General features: G+C 39.7%; 1 protein-coding gene across 2 annotated transcripts in view; it reads left to right on the top strand.

Moving 5' to 3' along the window:
• Positions 1-290: 290 nt before the first annotated feature.
• Positions 291-24,899, top strand: part of LOC111562986 (uncharacterized) — a 37,573-nt gene continuing 12,964 nt past the window's right edge. For both annotated transcript variants that reach the window (XM_055009015.1, XM_055009014.1), the window contains exons 1-25: positions 291-689; positions 2,721-2,913; positions 2,998-3,139; positions 3,376-3,509; positions 3,638-3,791; positions 3,891-3,995; positions 4,099-4,197; positions 4,350-4,493; positions 4,612-4,689; positions 4,778-4,925; positions 5,018-5,167; positions 5,252-5,324; positions 5,410-5,585; positions 19,533-19,725; positions 19,831-19,972; positions 20,280-20,413; positions 20,587-20,740; positions 20,887-20,997; positions 21,088-21,186; positions 21,325-21,462; positions 22,824-22,901; positions 22,990-23,137; positions 23,224-23,373; positions 23,459-23,531; positions 23,611-23,786. In XM_055009015.1, coding sequence (XP_054864990.1) covers positions 614-689; positions 2,721-2,913; positions 2,998-3,139; positions 3,376-3,509; positions 3,638-3,791; positions 3,891-3,995; positions 4,099-4,197; positions 4,350-4,493; positions 4,612-4,689; positions 4,778-4,925; positions 5,018-5,167; positions 5,252-5,324; positions 5,410-5,585; positions 19,533-19,725; positions 19,831-19,972; positions 20,280-20,413; positions 20,587-20,740; positions 20,887-20,997; positions 21,088-21,186; positions 21,325-21,462; positions 22,824-22,901; positions 22,990-23,137; positions 23,224-23,373; positions 23,459-23,531; positions 23,611-23,786 — 3,268 coding nt within the window. In that variant the 5' untranslated portion in view covers positions 291-613. The remainder of the gene's footprint in view (positions 690-2,720; positions 2,914-2,997; positions 3,140-3,375; positions 3,510-3,637; positions 3,792-3,890; positions 3,996-4,098; positions 4,198-4,349; positions 4,494-4,611; positions 4,690-4,777; positions 4,926-5,017; positions 5,168-5,251; positions 5,325-5,409; positions 5,586-19,532; positions 19,726-19,830; positions 19,973-20,279; positions 20,414-20,586; positions 20,741-20,886; positions 20,998-21,087; positions 21,187-21,324; positions 21,463-22,823; positions 22,902-22,989; positions 23,138-23,223; positions 23,374-23,458; positions 23,532-23,610; positions 23,787-24,899) is intronic.

Raw genomic sequence — 24,899 nt, 5'->3', positions numbered from 1 at the left:
GTGATGAAACTGGAAGGACACTGACAGTACTTGAACTCATTTTCTTAATGCATTCGTGCAATAAGATTGCTTTTAATTCCATTCTCGTCATGGCACTTAATAGCAATTTAATGCAATGCAAGTAAAAGTGATTTTTTGTTTGTTTGTTTAACTCAGTGGTTCTCTCTTTGTGCTCAGTGCAATGGTTTACAGATAAATGGGCTTTGCAGGCCAAAGAGGAGGGATTTCTATCCTCCTGGGTGTGTGCAGCAGAATTATGTAGATTATGCAATGCAGAGGTAGGATTAGTGGTTTCACGTTTGTTGAGGTGCTTAAAGTAACTTTTTATCTGTCATGAGCCCGTCAGACACAGAGGAGTTGTCTCAGGATGTGAAGTGTTGACCAATGATGATGTGTTTGCTCCTGATCTGAGAAACAAGTGAACCACGTGGTAGTTGAGGGCAGAAAAAAACGCCTAGTTTGTGATCAGATGCTGCTGTGGTGTAAAAGCTGCGGAATCACGTCGCATCTTGAATACTGTCGCCTCTTATGTGCAGCTCTGTTAGGGTCAAAGTAACAAGGAAGCGTTTTATAAGAGACGATCCCTGTTTGCAGCGTCCACACCAGGACGACCATGGAGCTCCGTGCACAGCAAACTTCCTGCTTTCTGATCTGCCTTTTATTTCTCGCCGTTACTGCGGAGCTGCAGGGTGAGTAAACTCATAGATATCTACATTACACATCAGATGTAGATCCAGCGGCGCTATTTAGGAGCAATTGCTGCATATTTAAAAATAAAAAAGTATCTCATGAATGACTTCTTACCCAGATGTCCCAGTTTACCTGTCCTCAGGTTCTGCGTTCCATCCAGGTCACCTCTTATCTATAAGCTCACTGTGTATAAAGGAGAAGGATAACAGAGACTCATAGCTGTACTGTTCAACTTGCTTATTCACAAGGTTGAACATAGACAAGAAAATTTGCCCACCTATTTGAAGTTAATATGTCAACACACATAAATTTTTATTCCAATCGTTCAGTCTATTGCTACAGTAATTTGAAGCTGGTGTCTCTCAAAGGACCAGTTTAAATGAGTAAATCGGTGTGTTTTCCACGACAAACTTGACCTGTCAAAAGTTTAACATCAGTTATGTATTAAATTAAGACTTAAGAATCTATAATTCTAGACTTTATCATGCTGTAGAGTCCAGTGTGACTTCATTTATTGCTTGTTTTGTCCAACCAGCAGTCACAGCATCTGCAGAATACATTTTTAGTAAAAAAGCAGAGATAGTCGCCAAGTCCTTGAAGTTGAGAAAGATTTAAATAGCATGTGTTTGGTAGCTTACCTTAATAAATGATTTCCATATTTTAAGACCCAGCACTGCCAAGTTGTCGCCTGGAGCTGTTAGCCCTTGAGCAAGGCCCAACATATTATTATTATTAACAAGCTGGGATATGCAAAGACTGCATTTAGTTGTACTTGGTGCAAAAACAATGAAGTTGAATCTTAATCTTTGATAATATAACACTTAGTTAAATATTAAATTAGTGGCTTCCTAACCTTTGTGGCTTCTGATATCTCACTCCTATCTAAATTCTAGTGCAGTCAGAGTCACATTTCAGATTTCTCTGGTGGTTAAAAGCTCCACCAAACAGTTTTCCAGTTGACCTTTTCACATGGTTTCATTTTACGGAATCTTCAAATGATCTAATATCTCACCAAAAATCAAAGATAAGGGAGCAGTCCAAAATCTGAAAATAGATTTGTGCATCAAAACTTTCTTAATTCTTCCCATGTGAATTATCTCATGATCACTCAGACATTCTCTCCCATTCAAGTTTTAATCTTTTATTATCTGCTGTCTGTCAGACCTCCTTCTTACTAGGACTGGCCTGAATAGCAGTTTCTGGGCTCTGGATACTCGGCCCGATTAGCCAGCTATTCGATTGGCTTCGTAATGTCCCAAGAAAAGCAGTTTTTCAATGAAGATAGCATTAAATTAATCAGAAATCCAATCTAGACATTGTTAATGTGGTAAATGACTATTGTAGCTGGAAACAGCTGATTTTTAATGGAATATCTCCATAGAGGTACAGAGGAACATTTCCAGCAACCATCACTCCTGTGTTCTAATGCTACATTGTGTTAGCTAATGGTGTTGAAAGGCTCATTGATGATTAGAAAACCCTTCTGTAATTAAGTTAGCACATGAATAAAAGTGTGAGTTTTCATGGAAAACATGAAATTGCCTGGGGGACCCCAAGCTTTTGAACGGTATCTGGCGTCCCTGTACAGTATTAATAATTTAGTTTTGTCATTTCTAAATATATATTAGCCTGAGTCACCAAACAAGTACTTAGGCTAAAATAATTTAACTGCATGTTTCTGCTAATTCTTATGAACTGAAGTAAGATTTCTTATGCAGAACGTGTACTTGTAATGGAGGATTTTGACATTGCTGTATCGATACACTTACTTTCACTTCTACAACTATATGTGACTGTAACCCAGTGGAAAGTGTAATACTAAAACTGGTGTACTTGTCACATCCTTGTATACACCTGTGACTGTATAAACACAAGACATGACTTGACATGATATGACAAGTGTTGCATATTTAGAGGAATTCTGCTGAAAGTGTTGTCCACTGAAATATTAATAAATTATTGTTTCTTTTGTTGCTGTCAATTGCGATGTGTTCATTTGTGATTCTGACTGAGTTGTAATATCCTGACAGCACCTGAAGTCCACACAAAGCTTGGGAGCCTGAGAGGTGAGTATGTGAGTGTAAAGGGCAAAGAGACCGGAGTCCATGCCTACCTGGGTGTCCCATTTGCCAAGCCACCCATAGGTCCTTCCCTGAGACTGGCTCCACCTCAGCCTGTAGAGGGATGGAAAGGAGTGAGAGACGCCACCAAGCAGCCACCCATGTAAGACACATGTGCTGCAGTGTTTGAATGCCACACTTGGAGGAATTATGCACAATATTTATTGATTAAAAATGTCTTTTTCAGGTGTATTCAAAACATAAAGATGACTCTGGATCTTATTGAAATGATTGGTGCTGAGATTGCAGATATCCCAGACATTTCAGAAGACTGTCTTTACCTCAACATTTACACTCCTGCAAGCAGAGCTAAAGATGCCAAACTTCCAGTAAGAACTCTTTGCTGTAGGCCTGAAACGATACCAATAATTAGACCCAGATTACAATGTGTTTACCTCTAAACTGAAATGTTCTATTTTTGTAACCGTTTAGTTTTGTAAGGAAAGGCTTTGTTCAGTTTAATGTCATTTGATTGGGATTCCTATATGGTGAGATCAGTAGGAATGAAGTCAAAATGTCAATTTTGTTTTAAAGAAAACATTAACTTTTTAAATTTCTTTACCAGGTCATGTTCTGGATCCATGGTGGGGGCTTCACTATGGGTTCAGCTTCAGTGTATGACGGATCTGCTCTGGCTGCTTACCAGGATGTGGTTGTGGTTCTGATCCAGTATCGTTTGGGACTTCTGGGCTTTCTCAGGTAAACAGACTCAAGTTACTATTGTCAGTGTGAATGGTGCCACATGGAAACACAAATTCAAAGTTGACTATGTTGCATCAGCTGGTGTAAATATGATCTGTGAGACTCTAACTGTATATTCTATCCAGCACTGGAGATGAGCATGTATCAGGGAACTTTGGGCTGCTGGATCAGATAGAAGCTCTGAGGTGGGTCCAGCAGCACATTCACAACTTTGGAGGAGACCCAGATTTAGTTACCATATTTGGGGAATCTGCTGGTGGAATGAGTGTATCTTTTCTGGTAAGAATCAATCTGCAGAAAAAGTATTTTAAATATACACCATTTTTTGCAGATTGTGCAGTTATGTCATTGCAAAGTTAATTCTATCTGTTCTAACAGCTCCTCTCACCATTGTCTGATGGCCTGTTCCACCGTGCCATTGCTGAGAGTGGTACAGCTGCAATGGATATAGCTGTAACCGATAATCCTCTGCCAATGACACAGGTTAGTAAGCAGTGTGGTTATTATTTGTCTGTACAATATTGACAGTGTCAAAACTATTTGTTATCCTAAATTCTTGACATTGATCCCTCACATCTGTCCTCAGATGGCTGCTAATGCATCTGGCTGTAGCATCGAAAGCACAGAGAAGATTGGGGACTGCATGAGAAACCTTGATATTGATACTGTTGTGGCTATTGCAGAGGTGAGATACTGTGTGGAAAACTAATATAGACTGATGACAACAGATTCGTTGACTGTGAGCCTAAATTCCTCTTCAACATTTCTGTGAACTCTTCCCCTTTTACTTAACTGTTTTCATTCTGTTTTAACTTTGACACATTTTATTCTCTCCAGAATGAACATTTGAGATATCCTGTATGTGTTGATGGACACTTCTTGATGAAACCTGCAGATGAGCTGCTCTGTAAACATGAACTCCTCACCCTACCGTTCATGACTGGTGTTAATGATGATGAAGGGGGATGGATGCTTACTAATGTAAGTACAGAATTTTGAGTGAATGAAGAGTTTACTGATCTCCAGATGATCAAGAATTGGCTTTGCTTTACTTCTGTGCACGTGTTGCAAGTTAAAAGCTGCTCCTGTCTTCCTTTAGTTCTTTTCTCCTCCCAACTGGACAGAAGGAGTGGATCGTGAGCAGATCGTTAATGTGATGTCCATGTTCTACCCCGATGTAAGACACATGCTGCCTGATGTTATAATATGACTCTTCCTCAACATGTTCTAGCTCCTTTGACAGATGTGTTGTTCATTTTTTGAAGCCCAAAGATGCATTCAAGAGAGATCTGATGATAGATGAATACATTGGAACTGGTGAAGACCGTGTGAAAAACAGAGATGGACTGACTGAGTTGATTGGGGATTTTATCTTTAACATTCCAGCCATTAAAACTGCTAATGCTCACAGAGGTAATTATTTATGCACAATTTTGTAAATCTAAGCGATATTTAACATTAACTGTCGCACATAATAAATATCACACCTATTTATCTGGTAATAGATGCAGGTGCTGCTGTATACCTGTATGAGTACCAGCATCCTCCCTCAATGCTGCAGAAGAAAAGGCCTAGCTTTGTTGGAAGTGACCATGCAGATGAACTGTTTGCGGTGTTGGGTTTCTGCTTCACAACTACCCATGCCAAATTAACTGGTAAGTGCAACAGACCACCAGATACCTCTACTGGCTGTGTTTTCTGGGGTGCAAAAATGTTTTACCAGCTTATCATCACTTTAGAATCATGCACTGAAGAGGAGAAACAGTTGGGCAGAATCGTGATGAGCTACTGGGGCAACTTTGCTCGCACAGGGTAGGAATTAGTGCTGATTATAAGTTATAGTATACATGGAGATACACAAACTGGTTTGTAACTTTTGCTGTGTACATGTGTGCAGGTCTCCTAATGGGGATGGTCTCACCCATTGGCCAAAGTATGGAGCAGAAGAGGAGTATCTGGCAATTGGTTTGAAGGAGCAGGTAGTTGGTCGAGCTCTGAAGAAGGATCGGTTTTTTTTCATGACTCAGACCCTTCCAGAAAAGATCCTACAACATAAAGACAATTTAGAGCAGGGTCAGTAATGCTCAACTTGTTTCTTCACACATTGATATCGCAGACGACACTCATATTCAGCATTAGATGCAGCTATGACTACACTGATGATGAGTCCTTGGTCGGACCAAGTAACGTTTCTGTTTAACTTTCAACAAGTGTGAACTGAACCTTCATATTAACAGATATACGCTCACAAGCAGCAGTTATTTGAGTTCTGTGAAGAATTTTTTCCATATTTCAGCATCAATATTCGTCCGAAAATATCACAGTGATTCTCACGACACACCTTTTTTACGCACTTTGCTCTACGGCGTGTGATAAAAGAACAAACAGGACTTCATCAATGTATGTTATGTTTCCCAAGATGACAGGAAACTATAGTAATCCCTCCTACAGTTCACTAGCAAGGACCACACCATTGATTTGAAGCTTGATGGTTTATTGGATGCAAACAATCATTATGTTGGTGATGAGCTGATGTGGTGTGATTTCCCCCAAAACCTGAGTCTTAGTCTGAGATCAGCAGCGGCTCCTGGGCCAGTGGACCATCCAGGAAAAGGAGAAGACAGGAAAAGTAGGCAGAAGTATAGGAAGAGTAGGTGGGGCACAAGAGGCGAGAACCAACAAGTGGGAATGACAGAGAGGTATATATAGGCATACTATGGGAAGGGGGTTGATTGAGGTCTGGTCTTGCTCCTGAACCTGTACACTACGTAGTTTTCACCCAGATAATTTCATGTATTCTATGAAAACTCACACTTTTATTCATGTGCTAACATAATTGCACAAGGGTTTTCTAATCATCAATGAACCTTTAAACACCATTAGCTAACACAATGTAGCATTAGAACACAGGAGTGATGGTTGCTGGAAATGTTCCTCTGTACCTCTATGGAGATATTCCATTAAAAATCAGCTGTTTGCAGGTAGAATAGTCATTTACCACATTAACAATGTCTACACTGGATTTGATTAATCTTCATTGAAAAAAATGCTTTTCTTTCAAAAATAGGGACATTTCTAAGTGACCCCAAACTTTTGAGTGGTAGTGTATATGACCACAATTAATTGGAAACTTTCATATAAACATAAGGTACCACTTAAAACCGAATGGTGGATATCTGGAGGAATTACATTTGTCAGTTAGGAGCTTTAGGTATCTTTCACTGTGACATTAAATTACTGAATTGTGATGTGTTCATTTGTGATTCTGACTGAGTTGTAATATCCTGACAGCACCTGAAGTCCACACAAAGCTTGGGAGCCTGAGAGGTGAGTATGTGAGTGTAAAGGGCAAAGAGACCGGAGTCCATGCCTACCTGGGTGTCCCATTTGCCAAGCCACCCATAGGTCCTTCCCTGAGACTGGCTCCACCTCAGCCTGTAGAGGGATGGAAAGGAGTGAGAGACGCCACCAAGCAGCCACCCATGTAAGACACATGTGCTGCAGTGTTTGAATGCCACACTTGGAGGAATTATGTCCATTATTTGTTGATCAAAAATGTCTTTTTCAGGTGTATTCAATATGCAAAGATTACTCTGGATCTTCTTGAAGCGATTGGTGCCGAGATTGCAGATGTCCCAGACATTTCAGAAGACTGTCTTTACCTCAACATTTACACTCCTGCAAGCAGAGCTGAAGATGCCAAACTTCCAGTAAGAACTCTTTCCTGCAGGTCCAACGTGATGCCAGTATTTAGACCTAGATTGTAATGAGCACTGACTCTAAACATAGTTTTTTGTGGAAAATCTTTGTTCAGTTTAATGTCACTTGATTGAGACTAGTATGTGGTGAGCTGTGTAGGAAAGAAGTAAAAATGTCCTTTTTTGCTGTAAAGAAGAAATGTGTACATTTTAATTTTTTCCAGGTCATGGTCTGGATCCATGGTGGGGGCTTCACTTTGGGGTCAGCTTCAGTGTATGATGGATCTGCTCTGGCTGCTTACCAGGATGTGGTTGTGGTTCTGATCCAGTATCGTTTGGGACTTCTGGGCTTTCTCAGGTAAACAGACTCAAGTTGCAAAGTATGCACAATTGATACAGGCATGATGTTTAAAACACCTGTAACAGTTTCCAATGGCACCTGTAACAGTTTCCAATGGCACCTGTAACTGAGTTTTCTGTGATGGAATCATTGAAACCCATCCATTATCTATACACCGCTTATTCCTCACTAGGGTCGCGGGGGCTGCTGGAGCCTATCCCAGCTGACTCGGGCGAAGGCAGGGGACACCCTGGACAGGTCGCCAGTCTGTCGCAGGGCTACATATATAGACAAACAAGCACTCTCACATTCACACCTACGGGCAATTTAGAGTAATCAATTAACCTCAGCATATTTTTGGACTGTGGGAGGAAGCCGGAGTACCCGGAGAGAACCCACGCATGCACAGGGAGAACATGCAAACTCCATGCAGAAAGATCCCGGGAAAGCCGGGACGCGAACCAGGGATCTTCTCGCTGCAAGGCGAAAGTGCTAACCACTACGCCACTGTGCAGCCTCATTGAAACCCATGTGTCATAAAAAAAACCTCCAGAAGTGGCACCTTAAGGGTCACCTGTTGTTTGCTGCTGATCACAAGGTCTTCTGGAGGAAGGTTCTGTGTTCAGATGAAACAAAAATTTAGCTATTTGGCCACAGTGACCAGAAATATGTTTAGAGGAGAGAAGGTGAGGACCTTAACCCCTGGAAAGCAAACCTACCATCAAACATGGTGGTAGCAGTATTATGCTGTGAGGTGGTTTTGGTGTCAGTGGAGCTGGTGCTTTACACAAATTAATGGATTATTGAAGAAGGAAAATTATCTCCACATTTATCAGGAAAACCTAAAATGAGTTTTGGACATAGTTTGGTGTTCCAATAAAACAATGACCAAAACCACATGTCAAAAGTGGTAAAGAAATGGCTAAATCAGGCTGGAATTAAGGTTTGAGACTGACCTCTCCAAAGTCCTGACTGAAACCTCTTCAAGAACCTATGGACTATAATAGAGCAAGAAGTCTGTGTTAGAAAGCCAATAAATTTAGTTTAACTGTTCCACTTCTGTCAAGAGGGCTGGTTTTTGTCTTACTCCCTGAAGCCCTATGACAAAATTTCAAAAGAACCAAAGTTTGTGCTTGTTTTTTGTGACAAAGATGCTTGTGTTTCAATGATTCTATCATCGATTAAAACTTGTAGAAGTATGTGATCTGTGCAACATAGGAACAAAAAAAATCAAAGCTGACTCATTTTTACTAGCTGGTGTAAATGTGATCTGATAGATTCTAACTTTGTGTTCCATCCAGCACTGGAGATGAGCATGTATCAGGGAACTTTGGGATGCTGGATCAGATAGAAGCTCTGAGGTGGGTCCAGCAGCACATTCACAACTTTGGAGGAGACCCAGATTTAGTTACCATATTTGGGGAATCTGCTGGTGGAGTGAGTGTATCTCTCCTGGTAAGAATCAATCTACAGATAAAGTACCTTACATACACTGTATTTTTGTTTAGTTTAGTTTTGAACAGATTGTGCAGTTATGTCATTGCAAAGTTAATTCTATCTGTTCTAACAGCTCCTCTCACCATTGTCTGATGGCCTGTTCCACCGTGCCATTGCTGAGAGTGGCACAGCTGCAATGGATTTACTTGTCTCAAATAATCCTCTGGCAGCAGCACAGGTTAATAAGCAGTGTGCTAATTTTTTATTTGCACAATATGGAGAATTTCACAACATATTTGTTATCCTAAATTCTTGACATTGATCCCTCACATCTGTCCTCAGATGGTTGCAAATGCATCTGGCTGTAGCATTGAAAGCACAGAGAAGATTGGGGACTGCATGAGAAACCTTGATATTGCTCCTATAGTGGCTGTTGCAGAGGTGAGATACTGTGTGCAACACTGATCTAGACTGCTGAGAACAGATTACTTGAATATGAGTCTGGAGGCTTCTGCAACATTTCTGTGAACTGACTATTTTTATTCTGTCTTAACTGTCCATTCTCTCCAGAATCCACAATTTAGATATCCCATAAGTGCTGATGGACACTTCTTGATGAAACCTGTGGATGAGCTGCTCCGTAAACATGAACTCCTCACTGTGCCATTCATGACTGGTGTTAATAATGATGAAGGGGGATGGCTGCTTACTCATGTAAGTACAGACATTTGAGTGAATAAAAGAATACTGATCTCCAGTAGATAAAAAAAATGTTTTTGCATTGCTGTTCTGTATTCCTTTAGTTCTTTGCTCCTCCAAACTGGACAGAAGGATTAGATCAGGAGCATGTTGTGAACGTGATATCCGGCCTCTACCCTGATGTAAGACAGACACAGTCTCGTGTTATAATATGACTCTTCCTCAACATGCTCAAACTTCTTTGACAGATGTGTTGTTAATTATTTTCAAGCCCAAAGATTCTTTCAAGAGAGATCTGATGATAGATGAATACACTGGAACTGGTGAAGATCGTGTGAAAAACAGAGAAGGGTTGACTGAATTGATTGGGGATCTTTTATTTAACATTCCAGCAGTTAAAGCTGCTAATACTCACAGAGGTAAATTTTAGACACAGTTATACAAATCTTAGAAGCACTATTTAATGTTTACTGTCACTCACTTTGATAAACACATATCATCCCTATTTGTCTACTAATAGATGCAGGTGCTGCTGTATACCTGTATGAGTACCAGCATCCTCCCTCATTCCTGCAGAAGAAAAGGCCTAGCTTTGTTGGAAGTGACCATGGAGATGAAATCTTTGCCGTGTTAGGATTCTGCTTCACAACTACTCATACCAAATTAACTGGTAAGTGCAACAGACCACCGGATACCTCGGCTGTCTGTGTTTTCTGGGGTACAAAATGTTTTACCAGATTTTCATCATTTTAGAATCATGCACTGAAGAGGAGAAACAGTTGGGCAGAACCGTGATGAGCTACTGGGGCAACTTTGCTCGCACAGGGTAGGAATTGCTGCTTATTATCATTTTCAGTGCCTGTAAAAAGTGTTTACCCCTCTTGGAAGTTTTCCACTTTTATTGTCTTTCAGCATTTAGTCATGATCAATGTAATTTGGCTTTTTTGAGAAGAATTTACAAAAAGACAACTCGTGCCAAAGTTAAAAGAAATTTCTATAAAAAAGTCAATTAATTAAAAATCTAAAATGCAAATGAAGTGATTGCACAAGCAGTCACCCCTTCAAAGTGACTCAACTAGTTTAACACAGGGGCAGCCAGTTGTGTGACTTGTGTAACAACAGGTGCGCCAGTTGTCACACAAGTCACACAGTTAGTGAAATAGAGATCATGTCAGTGCAGTGAATGAGTCTTAAGTGATTGTAGCATAAAGACACCTGCATCTGGAAGGTCCAGTCACTGGTGAATCAATGCTCCTGGCTGTAAATACACTATGAAGACATAAGAACACCGCAAGCAACTTTGAAAAGATTACTGAAAATCATTAGTCAGGGGAAGTGTACAAGAAAATTTCCAAGTCACTGAATATTCCTGACCTGTCCAGGGTGTCCCCTGTCTTCGCCCTAAGTCAGCTGGGATAGACTCAAGCTCCCCACGACCCTCATGAGGGTTAAACAGTGTATAGATAGAGTACAGTTAAATCCATCACTAGGGAGGGGAAAGAATATGGCAGATATGTAAATCTTCCCAGACTAGGCTGTCCTCAAAAACTGAGTGACTGTGCAAGATGGGGACTAGCAAAGGAGGCCACCAGACAGCTATGAAGGAGACACAAGCTTTCGCAGCTGAGATTGGAGCGACTGTGTGTACAACAACTGTTGCCTGTTCTTGACTAGTTATAACACTGTCTTGTTGCGCTGTCTTTGGGCAGAATTCCTTTCGCTTTGCTGCAGCGATTGATTGGAATTCCCTCCAAAAATCTCTGAAACTGCCATCACTTCCATCACCTTACATTTTTAAACAGAAGCTGCAGCAGACCCTTGTCGACCACTGCACATGCTGAATGTTTTCATTGAATTTCTAGCATTAATTTAGGGTGTTTTTAATCTCTGTTTTAACACTTGTGTGTAATTTTTTGTATATGTACTTGTTTATTTGTTATCTATCTTCCTGCTGGGACCTCTTGCCAGGTCATCATTGTAAATGAGAAGTTGTTCTCAACTGAGCTTACCTGGTAAAATAAAGAATTAAAAAATAATAATAATAATAATAACCTTATGGGGAAAGTAACAAAGAGAAAGCTACTGTTGAAAAAAGCTCACATTAGATTTTGACTTAAGTTTACCGAATGGCATGTGGGAGACTCTGAAGTCAACTTGAAGAAGGTTCTTTTGTCTGATAAAAATTAAGTTTAAGTTTTTGGCCACCTAACGAGACACCAAACGCTGCACATCATCACAAACACACCATTGTACGGTTAGGGTTATAACTCTTTCAGAGGACTGAGTTTATGTTTTTAAATTTTAATTAATTGACTTTCATTTGTAGAACTCTGCTTTCACTTTGACCTAGAAGAGTATTTTGTTTTGTGAATTGTTTTCAAAAAAACACAATTAAATTGACCATGATTCAATATTGAAAAACAATTAAAGGAGAAAACTTCCAAGGAGGTTAAATACTTTTTACAGGAGTTGGATATAGACATGGAGATGCACAAACTTGTTTATAACTTGCATTGTGTGTTTGTATGTGTAGGTCTCCTAATGGGGATGGTCTTGCCCAATGGCCAAAGTATGGAGCAGAAGAGGAGTATCTGGCAATTGGTTTGAAGGAGCAGGTAGTTGGTCGAGGCCTGAAGAAGGATCGGTTTGTTTTCATGACTCAGACCCTCCCAGAGAAGATCCAACAACATGATGACAATCTAGAGCACAGCGAGTTATAGAACAGTCGCATCTCTTCTCCCACGTCAGTTTTTTTCTAATTAAACACAGTTTAGTCATCCAAATGTCTTATACATACTGTGTTGAAATAAATTTCAACAAATAAAAGCACTTTGTACTTTTTCTAGGTTATGGAAAGTACCATACTTTGTATTAAATTCAGAATGATCTTCTGACTGATTTTCCAACTGAACCTAAAAGGTGGTGGAAATAGGGAGTTAAAACCTAGTGGGGTCAAATACATTTTCCAGGAACACAGTCCAATGACATCGTTTCGAAGGCAGATAACTTCAGGGAAGTTTTTTGTTTGCAGATCTACAAAGTGCATAATAATATGGATTCTAATGTGAAATGAATATGCCATCAATAAAGAGATGTGACAAAGAGGTTCTTTTTTCAGTTTTATTGCTACTGAGAATAGCGCTTAAGCTGAAAAGCTCCCTGAGGTTTGATGTGAGCAGTTAAATAGACTCAAAGAAAGTACAGCGAAGTCGATAGTGCTGACTCAGTAATTTGATATGTGAGTGCAAACAGGATCCAAATTTTATTTACAGGTGATGATGACGGTCAGGTGGATGGATGAATGAATGAATGGATAGATGGAAATTCTTTTATACATAAATCACCAATACATCAAGACAAAATAAATACAGTTAGAGGACATATCAGAATGGCAGCATTTGATGAAACACGTGGGCTGACAGCAGTTGAACTTACCTCATTAGTGCACACACAGTATAATACATGCATGGTGGATGTTTTCTGGCCTTTGAACATTGAACCAGACCGGGTTAAAAGGTGGTGGCAGCAGTACATTACTTCAATCATAATATTAGAAAAAAAAGGTTCATTACAATAGCTACGTCTTCTCCAAATGTGCTTCGTTTAGGAATGAATACATTGTCGTCTTGATGTCCTACCTTGGATGTTCTCATTGGGTGTGAATCGAGGTGACAAGCTTCCCTCTTACCTACATGCTTTCTGTGTCCAAAGGTGAAAGATGACTAAGACCAAAGCAGATTGTGTTGTACTTCAAACTTTGAAGCAGGGTCTAGCTCTGTAACCTGATCTGCACTGGACCAGTTTGACCAGAATGAGTAAATAGGTGTGTTTTCCACTACAAACTCGGTTCACCAAAGGTTTTATAGTAATGTATTTACTTAAGAATTTAAGGATCTGTATACATTGACTTGACACAGACACAAAGGCCAAAGTGACAGCTTTTTTTTTTTGCATGGTTTGTCCAACCAGTACATTTTCAGTAATGAAGTAGAGAAACTCACCAAGTCTTTGCACAAAACCTGTGATGATTGTGCTTTCCAAGCTCTCGCACCAAAGCTGAGATCAGTCGACTCCTGGGAAGCTTTTATGAGGCAGCTGAAAACGTTTTTATTCAGACAGGGTTTTGGTTGACCTGTAGCTGCTCTATTGTATTTATTGTTTGTACACTACCAGTCAAAAGTTTGGACACACCTTCTCATTCAATGGTTGTATTCAATTCTATTCTACGTAGTAGATTAATACTGAAGACATCAACACTATAAAAGAATACACATGGAATTATGTTGTAAACAAAAAAGTGTTACTCTTCAGTATTAATCTACAATGTAGAAAATAATACAAATAAATAAAAAGCATTGAATGAGAAAGTGTGTCCAAACTTTTGACTGGTAGTATTTGTTTTGCTGCACTGTATTTTAGCTGTTACTCCCATTTTCCCCAATTTATTGTTAATTCAGTTTTAATTCTAGTTTTATTTTCACTGTAAAGCACTTTGTGATTTTGTGTCTGTGAAAGGTGCTACATAAATAAATTTTATTTACTTACTTGACAAGCTAGAACAAGCACACTTGTCAGTTATCCTAACCCTCTATGGCATGGTGTTGGCTTCAGGCAACAAACCACTATTTTGGCCCACTTTACGTTTTTGAAAAGAAAACATATTAAAAGTCTGTTGATAAGAGAATGAATTTGAGGTGGTCATTTGACTTTTCGTCTCTGAGTGGAACAGTCTGCCTTGGATACACTGCCAGCAGAAGGTAAGATAAACTTTACTTTTTAACATGTTTAAACTTAAATAACTTTGTTAAAATAATATCTCTGATGTGCATGAATAAGTGAAGAAGCATATTTGACTGAGTAAAGACACTTTTTGTCTTTATTTTTATTATACTAAAATGACAGTTGGACCACTTTTGTTTGAACAATAACATGCTCATGGATGGAGATGTGCAGGGATGCATAGTTATCACCATAATCGTTTTTTTGCTGTACTATCTAGTCTTACTCACAGGAAATGCATGCACAAACATTTTATGGGTGTAAGGAACATGATTGTGCACTTAGACTCATTTCTTCTGACAGTGAGCTTGAGGAGATTGACAGTAAGGAAGAGTGGACCTCAGAATCAGGTTTGAGGGAGAGTTAGGAGATCAGGGTTCAGACAGTAGAGTAGCATACTGTAGGTAATGAACATGCATAGGTATAAAAGACCGTGTAACTCTTTGTGCAGTCAGTTAAAATCTCGAGATTTTGCTCATGTTTGTTCTTACAGCCTCTGTATTGAATAAACATTATTCTCATCAGACTCTGAAGACTGCTGGAAGACTCTTTCTTGAGAACTGTTTGAAGACTCCAGCTTTGATCCAGAGTTGATTTTTGACTTTGTGTTTGACAAGGCTGTCTGATCATCTCTGGTCCTTAGCAGGCGGACTGAGTCACAACATATGACCAATTCTAATTTTTTCCTCCATGTTTCTGACCTCTCTGATGACAATGAGTCTGTTGATGAAGGGGAAATGAAGAAGAAGAAGATGATGTATCTAAGGAAGATGTTACATGTTTATCCTGGGAGAGAACACTAGTGTTGTAGTACTCGAGATCGGTCTCGGTCTCGAGACCACTTTTTGAAGATCTCGGTCTTGTCTCGCACTCGACCGCATTTTTACTCGGTCTTGTCTCGGTCTCGGGCACAGAGGACTCGGGATTTTTACTGCGAGACCAGCCGAGACCATGGCTTCACCAACAGCACTGAACTACCTCTCAACTGTCTCATTTGTTCAGCAACAGCTTTGTTGTGATTGGATGCAAAACTCCCCGCCTCCAATGTAACCAATAACTTAACTGATTTTTAATTTCGATTATTTTTACGGGCTGTGACCTGTCACCTACCCCGCCCCTCTTCACACGTACTCCGCTACAGTTAATGCGGGAGACGGAAGAAGGAGTCCGCTCCCTGGGAAAGATGTCAGCTAACTCTGCTGTAATAAAGTTTGGCTTTTCTAACCATAAACAGTTTGTCTGTAAATCAGCGTCAAAAAGAAAACCCAGCGCTATATGCAAATTCTGCAACGCAACGCTTACTGAGGCGGCTGGAATCAAACTTTTATCGACACTTGGAGAGGAAGCATAAAGAAAGGTAAGCTAACGCTACATGGCGCTAGCGAAGTTAGCAAGATAAATTTAGCAAGCTGTAGTTTGTGAATATGTATATATGTTTGTGTACATGTATATATAGGGAAAAGGCATGTGGTAGTGTTTTACGTTGGCCTTGCGCTTCTCATAAACGATAAAGAGACAGGCTACATGAAGCTTTGTTTATGTTCCATCAATGTTAGCTAATGTTAGCTCTGACATAGCGGCACATACCGCGGTACCGCTGCTCACTTGGATGAGAGCTACTGATGTGACAGAGGAGTGTCCACTTCAAATTATGCACCCCGTCTATGAAAAAGTTCCATCTCACGTATGCAACTTGGCCTGGCAATGTACACACTTAATTTTAGTGCCAATTTTTAGAATTAAAACACACAATTGCATAATAAATGTGCAACTTGAATATAAATTAAAATAAATGTGTATAAGTAGAGGGGGCATTATAATGAGACCCCATCGTGCACATTTAGGTCACAAAATGTTGCAGTCTCTCATGCTTCTAAAATGCAACCAAACTCTACTTTAAACTCACTTCCCATGATGTAATTTTTAAGGGCCATGTTGTTTGTAGTGTTTATAAACGACCCTTTCATGTGTTTATCCTTGGTGGTGAGCTTTGAATAACAAAGTATTTTGCGTCAGCAGTTTGTCAGGGAAATACTTGTAGTTTGGCCTTTCAGTGTCTGACCTCTTTGAAGATACATTGACATGTTATATTTCATTGCATTTTAGATGCTGATATTTGGCATTGTTTTTTCTTTCTATTTTATGGAATAGTGGTTCCAGGTTTTTTCTTTTACAATAATACACCTTTGAAAAAAAAGAAAATTCACCCAAGTTCAGTTAGATTAGATTTATCAAACAAGAAATATTTGTGGTGTAATAGAAATAAAGAGGCCACTGTTCTAGATTAAGATATGTTGTAGAAAATTGTACGTATTTGTGCATGGCTTGATATTGTTTTGAAAACAAGACAAAAATGAAGACGCAAGTATTAAATATTTGTTTGATACGTTCCATGTTGAAAACAAGTTTGTTTGTCTTTGCAGACAAGAGTATTACAGGCAACCTTACACTTGCCTAAAAGCTACATTGAATAAGTACTGAATAAAATGGTTAAGTTAAATTTAATCTGAAATCACATTTGCGTAGTTTTCATTTTCACAGTGATGATGAAGTCATGTATGGTGTTGAGGAAAATCTGATGGCTCAAGATGTGAAGTTTGCGAAGCTTGAACATCAGTGAACCAAGTGCATTTAAGTTAAAGGGGACTGTATTGAAAAATAGTACAAGAACAATCTTTCTCCTGTGACGTTTTCTGGTGAGGTCAGTATCACTGTCCCTTAAGCTGCTTAGATCTAAGTTTCTTATTTTACATCTAGTTAAATTATCATGTAACACAAGATGTAGTCCTTTTCAGCTATTCACAAAGAGAGACTGATTATTTAACAAATAAATAATCAAGTAATAATAAATTTACTTTTGTTGTGATGTAGAGGATGAATTCATGAAAAACAATGCAATGGCTTTGAAAAGCAGCTATAAATACTCATATTCTTCCCAGAATGTTTAGGGTCTTTCCTGGAAAACATATCAGTCAGTAGGCGGTGCTTTTATTTGTACTGTTCTGTTTCCCTCTCACAGACTACTGCTGGCAAAGCCTCCTTTTTCTCGTGCTTCCCTCTTCTCTGCAAGTGTTTTGTGGACACAGATGGTCGGTATGTAGTCTACACAGAGTTGTTTCCTCCACTTATCATTCTTGCTGTTAACTGAAGTTTCTGGTATGTCTGACAGGGACTGTGTCTCTGTGTGAGGATAGTAGGATTACACTCTTTATGTTGCACTAAACAAATATATTTATACAGCACATTTACAACAGCCAGAATTTACCATCGTGCTGGAGCCTATCCCAGGAGATGTGGAGCGAAGGCAGAGGACACCATGGACAGGTCGCCAGTCTGTCGCAGGGCTACATATACAGGTGAACAATCACACTCATATTCACACCTATGTTCAATTTAGAATGATCAGTTAACCTCAGCATATTTTTGGACAGTGAGAGGAAGCTGGAGAACCTGGAGAAAACCCACACATGCACAGGGAGAACATGCAAACTCCATGCAGAAAGATCCTGGGAAGGCCAGGACACGAACCGGGGATCTTCTAGTTGCAAGGCAAAAGCACTAACCACCACGCCACTGTGCAGCCCCCACTTAGAAATCTAATGCAGTATAAATTAAAGATATCAAAAATAACCACAAGACTGTCATTACTGTAAAAAAGCTACTACGGAAACAACAGAATTAGGTGTAAAGTCCATTCATTAACTTATATTGGTTCTGTGTTTCTTCACAGTGCAATTTTTTGGAGGGAAAAGGGCATGTTGAGGACAAAGCAGGGGCTTATATAACTTTCTGGATGTGCATAGCAGGCTGACAGGCTATACAATGCAGATGGTGGGGGTGTGGCTTTGTCTCGGTCAAAGTTACAAGGGAAACATTTCATTTGGGGCAATGTTCTCTTTGTGCACTTCTCTTTGCAGAGTCCACACCGACACAACCATGAAGTTCAGTGTAAAGCAAGCTTTTTGCTTAATAATCTCTGTTTTATTTCTTGGTGTTGCTGCAGAACTGCAGGGTGAGTAAACTAATTTCTTTGCAGAATTACATTGAGGTCAGTTCATGTCATTTCAGATAGCAGTGTTGCTGCACCACCTCAGATTTTACTTATTTGTTATCTTGGACCCAAATCCATGAAATTAGGTGAGGAGACATACAAACTTCAGATCCAAATGGCTGAATGGATCCAGCAGGGGCATGAGGGTATTTGAGGGTATTTACATCCAAATCAGGTGAACAGTGTAGGAATTACAACACATTTTATATGTGCCCTCCACCTTTTTAAAGGATCATAAGTAATTGGACTGTTGGCTGCTCAGCTGCTCCATGGCCAGATGTCTTATTCTCTCATTATTTCATTTACAAGAAGCAGATAAAAGGTCTAGAATTCATTTCAAGGGTGGTATTTGCATTTGCAATCTGGTGAAGTCAATTCAATATGAAGTCCAAAGAGCTGTCACTATCAGTGAAGCAAGTCCTCATTAGGCTGAAAAATCAAGACAAACCCACCAGAGATAGCAAAAACAGGTGTGGCCAAATCACCTCTTTGGTTCATACTTGAAAAGAAAGAACGCCAAAAGACCCGGAAGACCACGGAAAACAAGTGTGATGGATGAATCCTTTCCCTTGTTAAGAAAAACTCCTTTACAACAGTTGGCCAGATAAAGAACATTCTCCAGAAGGTTGGCATATCTGTGTCAAAGTCAACAGTTAAGAGAAGTAATCACCAGACTGAATACAAAGGGTTCACCACAAGGCGTAAACTATTGGTGAGCCTTAAAAACTGGAAGGCCAGATTAAAATTTGCCAAAAAACCTCTAAAAGAGGCTGTGCAGTTCTGGAACAACATCCTATAGACAAATGAGACAAAGATCAACTTGTACCAGAATGACTGGAAGACAAGGGAAGGAACTGCTCAAGATACAAAGCATACCACCTCATCAGTGATGCATGGTGGTGGTAGTATGATGGTGTTGGCATGTATGGAGAAAGGAGCTGGTTCTCATATTTAGGGAGTTACTAAATTGTGATGTGTTCATTTGTGATTCTGACTGAGTTGTAATATCCTGACAGCACCTGAAGTCCACACAAAGCTCGGGAGCCTGAGAGGTGAGTATGTGAGTGTAAAGGGCAAAGAGACCGGAGTCCATGCCTACCTGGGTGTCCCATTTGCCAAGCCACCCATAGGTCCTTCCCTGAGACTGGCTCCACCTCAGCCTGTAGAGGGATGGAAAGGAGTGAGAGACGCCACCAAGCAGCCACCCATGTAAGACACATGTGCTGCAGTGTTTGAATGCCACACTTGGAGGAATTATGTCCATTATTTGTTGATCAAATGCCCAACATTCATTGATTAAAATGCCTTTTCTAGTTGCATTCAACATAAACAGCTTTCTTTGGAAGTACTTGCCAAGTTCGAGGGCTGGTTGATGGATATCCCAGACATTTCAGAAGACTGTCTTTACCTCAACATTTACACTCCTGCAAACAGAGCTAAAGATGCCAAACTTCCAGTAAGAACTTTTGCTGCAGATTTCAAGTGATGCTGTTCAGTTACCGACATTCAGCTTAGGGAAAGTTTAGATCTATAATATGAATATGATTAATGATGCCTATATTTAGACCCAGAATGCAATAGGCTTACCTCGAAACTCAAACTGATGTCTTCTTTGTGTCACCAACGGTTTTATGTTTTATGATTCATTTGTTTAGTTTAAAGCCACTTGTTTGAAACTCTTCTGTGATGAGCTAAGTAGGAATAAAGTCAAAATATCCTTTTTACCCTGGAGAAATGATCAACCCCTTTTGTGATTTTACCAGGTCATGGTCTGGATCCATGGCGGGGGCTTCGTTTGGGGGTCAGCCTCATCGTATGACGGCTCTGCTCTGGCTGCTTACCAGGATGTGGTTGTGGTTCTGATCCAGTATCGTTTGGGACTTCTGGGCTTTCTCAGGTAAACAGACTCAGGTAGCTAAGCACTGTTAGTGTATACCGTGGCTATGTTCTACTACTTTTAATGTGATCTATGCTACAGGAACACAAATTGAAAGTTGACTCGCTTAGACCAACTGGTGTAAACATGATGTAGTCAACTCTCTCTATATATTTTATCTATATTCACTGCAGCACTGGAGATGAGCATGTATCAGGGAACTTTGGGCTGCTGGATCAGATAGAAGCTCTGAGGTGGGTCCAGCAGCACATTCACAACTTTGGAGGAGACCCAGATTTAGTTACAATATTTGGGGAATCTGCTGGTGGAGTGAGTGTGTCTCTTCTGGTAAGAATCAATCTGCAGATAAAGTATTTTACACAAACATTTTTATTTTTTATTTTTGTTATTATCGTTATTATTTGCAGTTATGTGAGTGCAAAGGCAATTCTATTCACGCAACTTTTTATTTTTTTTGTTATGTGAATCAACAGCTCCTCTCACCATTGTCTGATGGCCTGTTCCACCGTGCCATTGCTGAGAGTGGTACAGCTGCAATGGATTTACTTGTGTCAAATGATTATAACCCTCTGCCAATAACACAGGTTAGTAAGCAGTGTGCTTATTTATTGAGCATGTTACAACACATTTGTTTTACTAAGCTGTTGACATTGATCCCTCACATCTGTCCTCAGATGGTTGCAAATGCATCTGGCTGTAGCATCGAAAGTACAGAGAAGTTTGCGGATTGCATGAGAAACCTTGATATTGATGCTATTGTGGCTTTTGGGGAGGTGAGACACTGTTTGCAAGACTGATGAGGACAGATTAGTTGAATATGAGCCTGAAGGCTTCTGCAACATTTCTATGAACTCTTCCCTTTTCACTTTATTTCATCCTGTCTGAACTTTTACACATTTTATTCTCTCAAGGGTGTACAATTTCCAGTAAATATTGATCGACACTTCTTGATGAAACCTGTGGATGAGCTGCTCCAAAAACATGAACTCCTCACTGTACCATTCATGACCGGCATGAATAGTGATGAAGGGGGATTTATAATTCTCGACGTAAGTGCCATTTTCTTTTACAGAAATGTGTTTAACCCTCATCAGTACACGTGGCAAAACCTCTTAATCTGTACACTTGGGGTCCAGCTGGACCCCAGTAGTATTTCATCTGTTTCACATTTCTGTACCTGTCCATATCCTCTCAATATTTGTTTTCTTAAAACGTGTGTCATCTGTAGATACAAATATGAAAGAAACAATGAAATTTGGGGGACTTATGATGCTTTTATTCAAGAGTAAATGAAATGAGAGTAACACAGCATTTTCACTATTTTCATATTTTTGTGATTTTTGGTGCAGGAAATGATTTTCATGTGCAGGAAATGGAATTAACATGTCTCATTATACCTCTGATGGTACAAAGTAAGGAGACATTAATCGTTCATAGTAGAATTGCATATATATGGTCCTTTTGATTAAAACTGCCTTCTTTGCTACTTGGATCCAGGTGTGAGTGCGAGTGTGATTGTTTGTCCAGTTTTAAGTTACTGTATTGTTTTGAAGTTATTCTCTTGTTTTTCACTGTGAAGCACTGTAGTCACCCTTTGGGCTGTTGTAAAGGGCTATAGAAATAAACTTTGATTGCCATAGTTCAGATGATTGCTATTGATGATTACTGACATGTATTGCTTACAATTTTAGTCTAAGAACTCCTGAACGGAAATGAAACACAACGCAACTGAAGCAGTCATCACAAGAGCAGCATAACACAAACATACATAAATAAAAGATGCACAGTCCGGCTGGGGGCTGCACAGTGGTGTGGTGGGTAGCACTTTCACCTTGCAGCTAAAAGATCCACGGTTCGCGTCCTGGCCTTCCCGGGATCTTTCTGCATGGAGTTTGCATGTTCTCTCTGTGCATGCGTGGGTTTTCTCCAGGTTCTCTGGCTTCTTCCCACAGTCCAAAAATATGATGAGGTCATTTGATTATTCTAAATTTCCAGAAGGTGTGAATGTGTGTGTGATTGTTTGTCTGTATATGTAGACCTGTGACAGACTGGTGACTGTCCCCTGTCTTCACCCCGAATCAGCTGGGACAGACTCCAGCCCCCTGCGACCCTAATTAGGAATAAATGGTGTATAGATAATGGATGGATGCACAATTTTTCTGTATATACACCACAAACCTGGTTGGAATCAAATAAGCTTTGGTGTATGTGATGGCAACTAGGTGGGTGACAACTACCTAAAGGGACTGAAAAATCCAACTTGCAAATAAAAAGATATGACAAGTTATATACCCCTGGGGTCCACATGGATCCCAGGTGTACTGATGAGGGTTAAATGAAGAGCTTACTGATCCTCCCCAGATGAAATTCAGTCTCTCTCTTTTTTTTTTATTGTTCGGTCTTCCCTTAGGGCATTGCTTCTCCAAACTGGACAGAAGGATTAGATCGTGAGCAGGTTGTGAACTTGATGTCCATGTTCTACCCTGATGTAAGACAGAGGCTGCCCGATACTACAATATGTTTGTTCGTCAACATATTCATGCTTCTTTGACAGATATGTTGTTAATTTTTTCAAGGCCAAAGATGCTTTCAAGAGAGATCTGATGATAGATGAATACATTGGAACTGGTGAGGACCGTGTGAAAAACAGAGATGGATTGACTGAGTTGATTGGGGATTTTATCTTTAACATTCCAGCCATTAAAACTGCTAATGCTCACAGAGGTAATTTTATGCAAGATTCTGCAAATCTAAGAAGCAACTTTTAATATTACCTGTCAAACATAGTATCACACCTATTTGTCTACTAGATGCGGCCGCCGCTGTATACCTGTATGAGTACCAGCATATTCCCTCATTCCTGCAGAAGAAAAGGCCTAGTTTTGCTGGAAGTGACCATGGAGATGAAATCTTTGGGGTGTTAGGTTTCTGCTTCACAACTACCCATGTCAAATTAGCTCGTAAGTGCAACAGACCACCAGATACCTCAGCCATCTTTGTGTCTTCTGAAGTGCAGAATATTTTACCAGATTATCATCACTTTAGAACCATGCCCTGAAGAGGAGGAAGAGTTGAGCAGAACCGTGATGAGCTACTGGGGCAACTTTGCTCGCACAGGGTAGGAATTGGTGCTCATTTTCAGTTATAGTATGCATGAAGATAACACAAAAATGTTTTAACTGTATGTATGTGTGCAGGTCTCCTAATGGGGATGGTCTTGTCCACTGGCCAAAGTATGGAGCAGAAGAGGAGTATCTGGCAATTGGTTTGAAGGAGCAGGTAGTTGGTCGAGCTCTGAAGAAGGATCGGTTTGTTTTTATGACTCAGACACTCCCAGAGAAGATCCAACAACATGATAAGAATATAAAGCACAGTGAACTATAAAACGATCGCATCGCTTCACTCTTTTCCATTAGTTTTTTATTACATGTAATTAACAAGAGTTCAATCAGCCAAAAATGTCTCACATACAGTGTTAAATCTGTGATTTTTTTTTTTTGTAATTTTAACAAATCAAAGTACTTTGATTGTTCTGTTTTTAGATTATACAAAGTCCCATGCATTGTATCGAATTCTGAAGAAATGTCAAATTCCACAACTGAATTTAAAATGGTGTGGTGACGGTCATGGGGAGTTAAAATCTAGAGAGGGTAAATACATACAGAAATTTCTGACTGAAGAAATTCACTTGTTTTCAATACTGTGTGATACAGTAGCAGTGTAAAAGTATATCATCATTTTAGGTGATAACTGAAAACACTTGTTGTGTATTACAGCATGATACATACGTATACAAGAAATTCTGAAAATAAACAAGTGTACTATAAAGGTTTTTTTCAGTAATATTTTATTGCTAAAGGAGCGCTTCAGGATCCATTCAAGATCCAGAATGCCGTTCCAACAATTTGTTTGTTACAGATGATGACAAAATAAACACAGTTAGGTCAAATAACTAGGTCAACAGGTTTAATTGAAATGTCAGCACTAGCAAGTTATTAAATGAAACACATAAGCTGGTAGGCTGACAGTACTTGATGTTACTCCATTAGTGTTTCCATACACTATCTTCACATTTCCATTTTCTCAACAGTTATCTAATGCAGTGCAAATCAAATGCCAATCAGTCAGTCAAAGTTTATTTCTATAGCCCTTTACAGCAGCCCAAAGGGTGACCTAAGTGCTTCACAGTAAAATAAGAAAATAGCTTAAAAACATTACAGTAACTTAAAACAGGACAAACAATCACACTCACACCTACAGGCAAATTTAGAATAATCAATTAATCTCAGCATATTTTTGGACTATGGGAGGAAACCCACACATACACAGGGAGAACATGGAAACTCCATGCAGAAAGACCCCGGGAAGGCCGGGACACGAACCAGGGATCTTCTAGCTGCAAGGCGAGAAGTGCTAACCACTACACCACTGTGCAGCCTGTAAACTATACAATAAAACAAGAAAACAAACCGCAATAAAACAGCAC

This window comes from Amphiprion ocellaris, chromosome 3 (assembly GCF_022539595.1).
Source record: "Amphiprion ocellaris isolate individual 3 ecotype Okinawa chromosome 3, ASM2253959v1, whole genome shotgun sequence".
Taxonomy (NCBI): domain Eukaryota; kingdom Metazoa; phylum Chordata; class Actinopteri; family Pomacentridae; genus Amphiprion; species Amphiprion ocellaris.
Note: the sequence above shows the minus strand (reverse complement) of the source record. Positions and strands in the feature narration are given on the sequence as shown.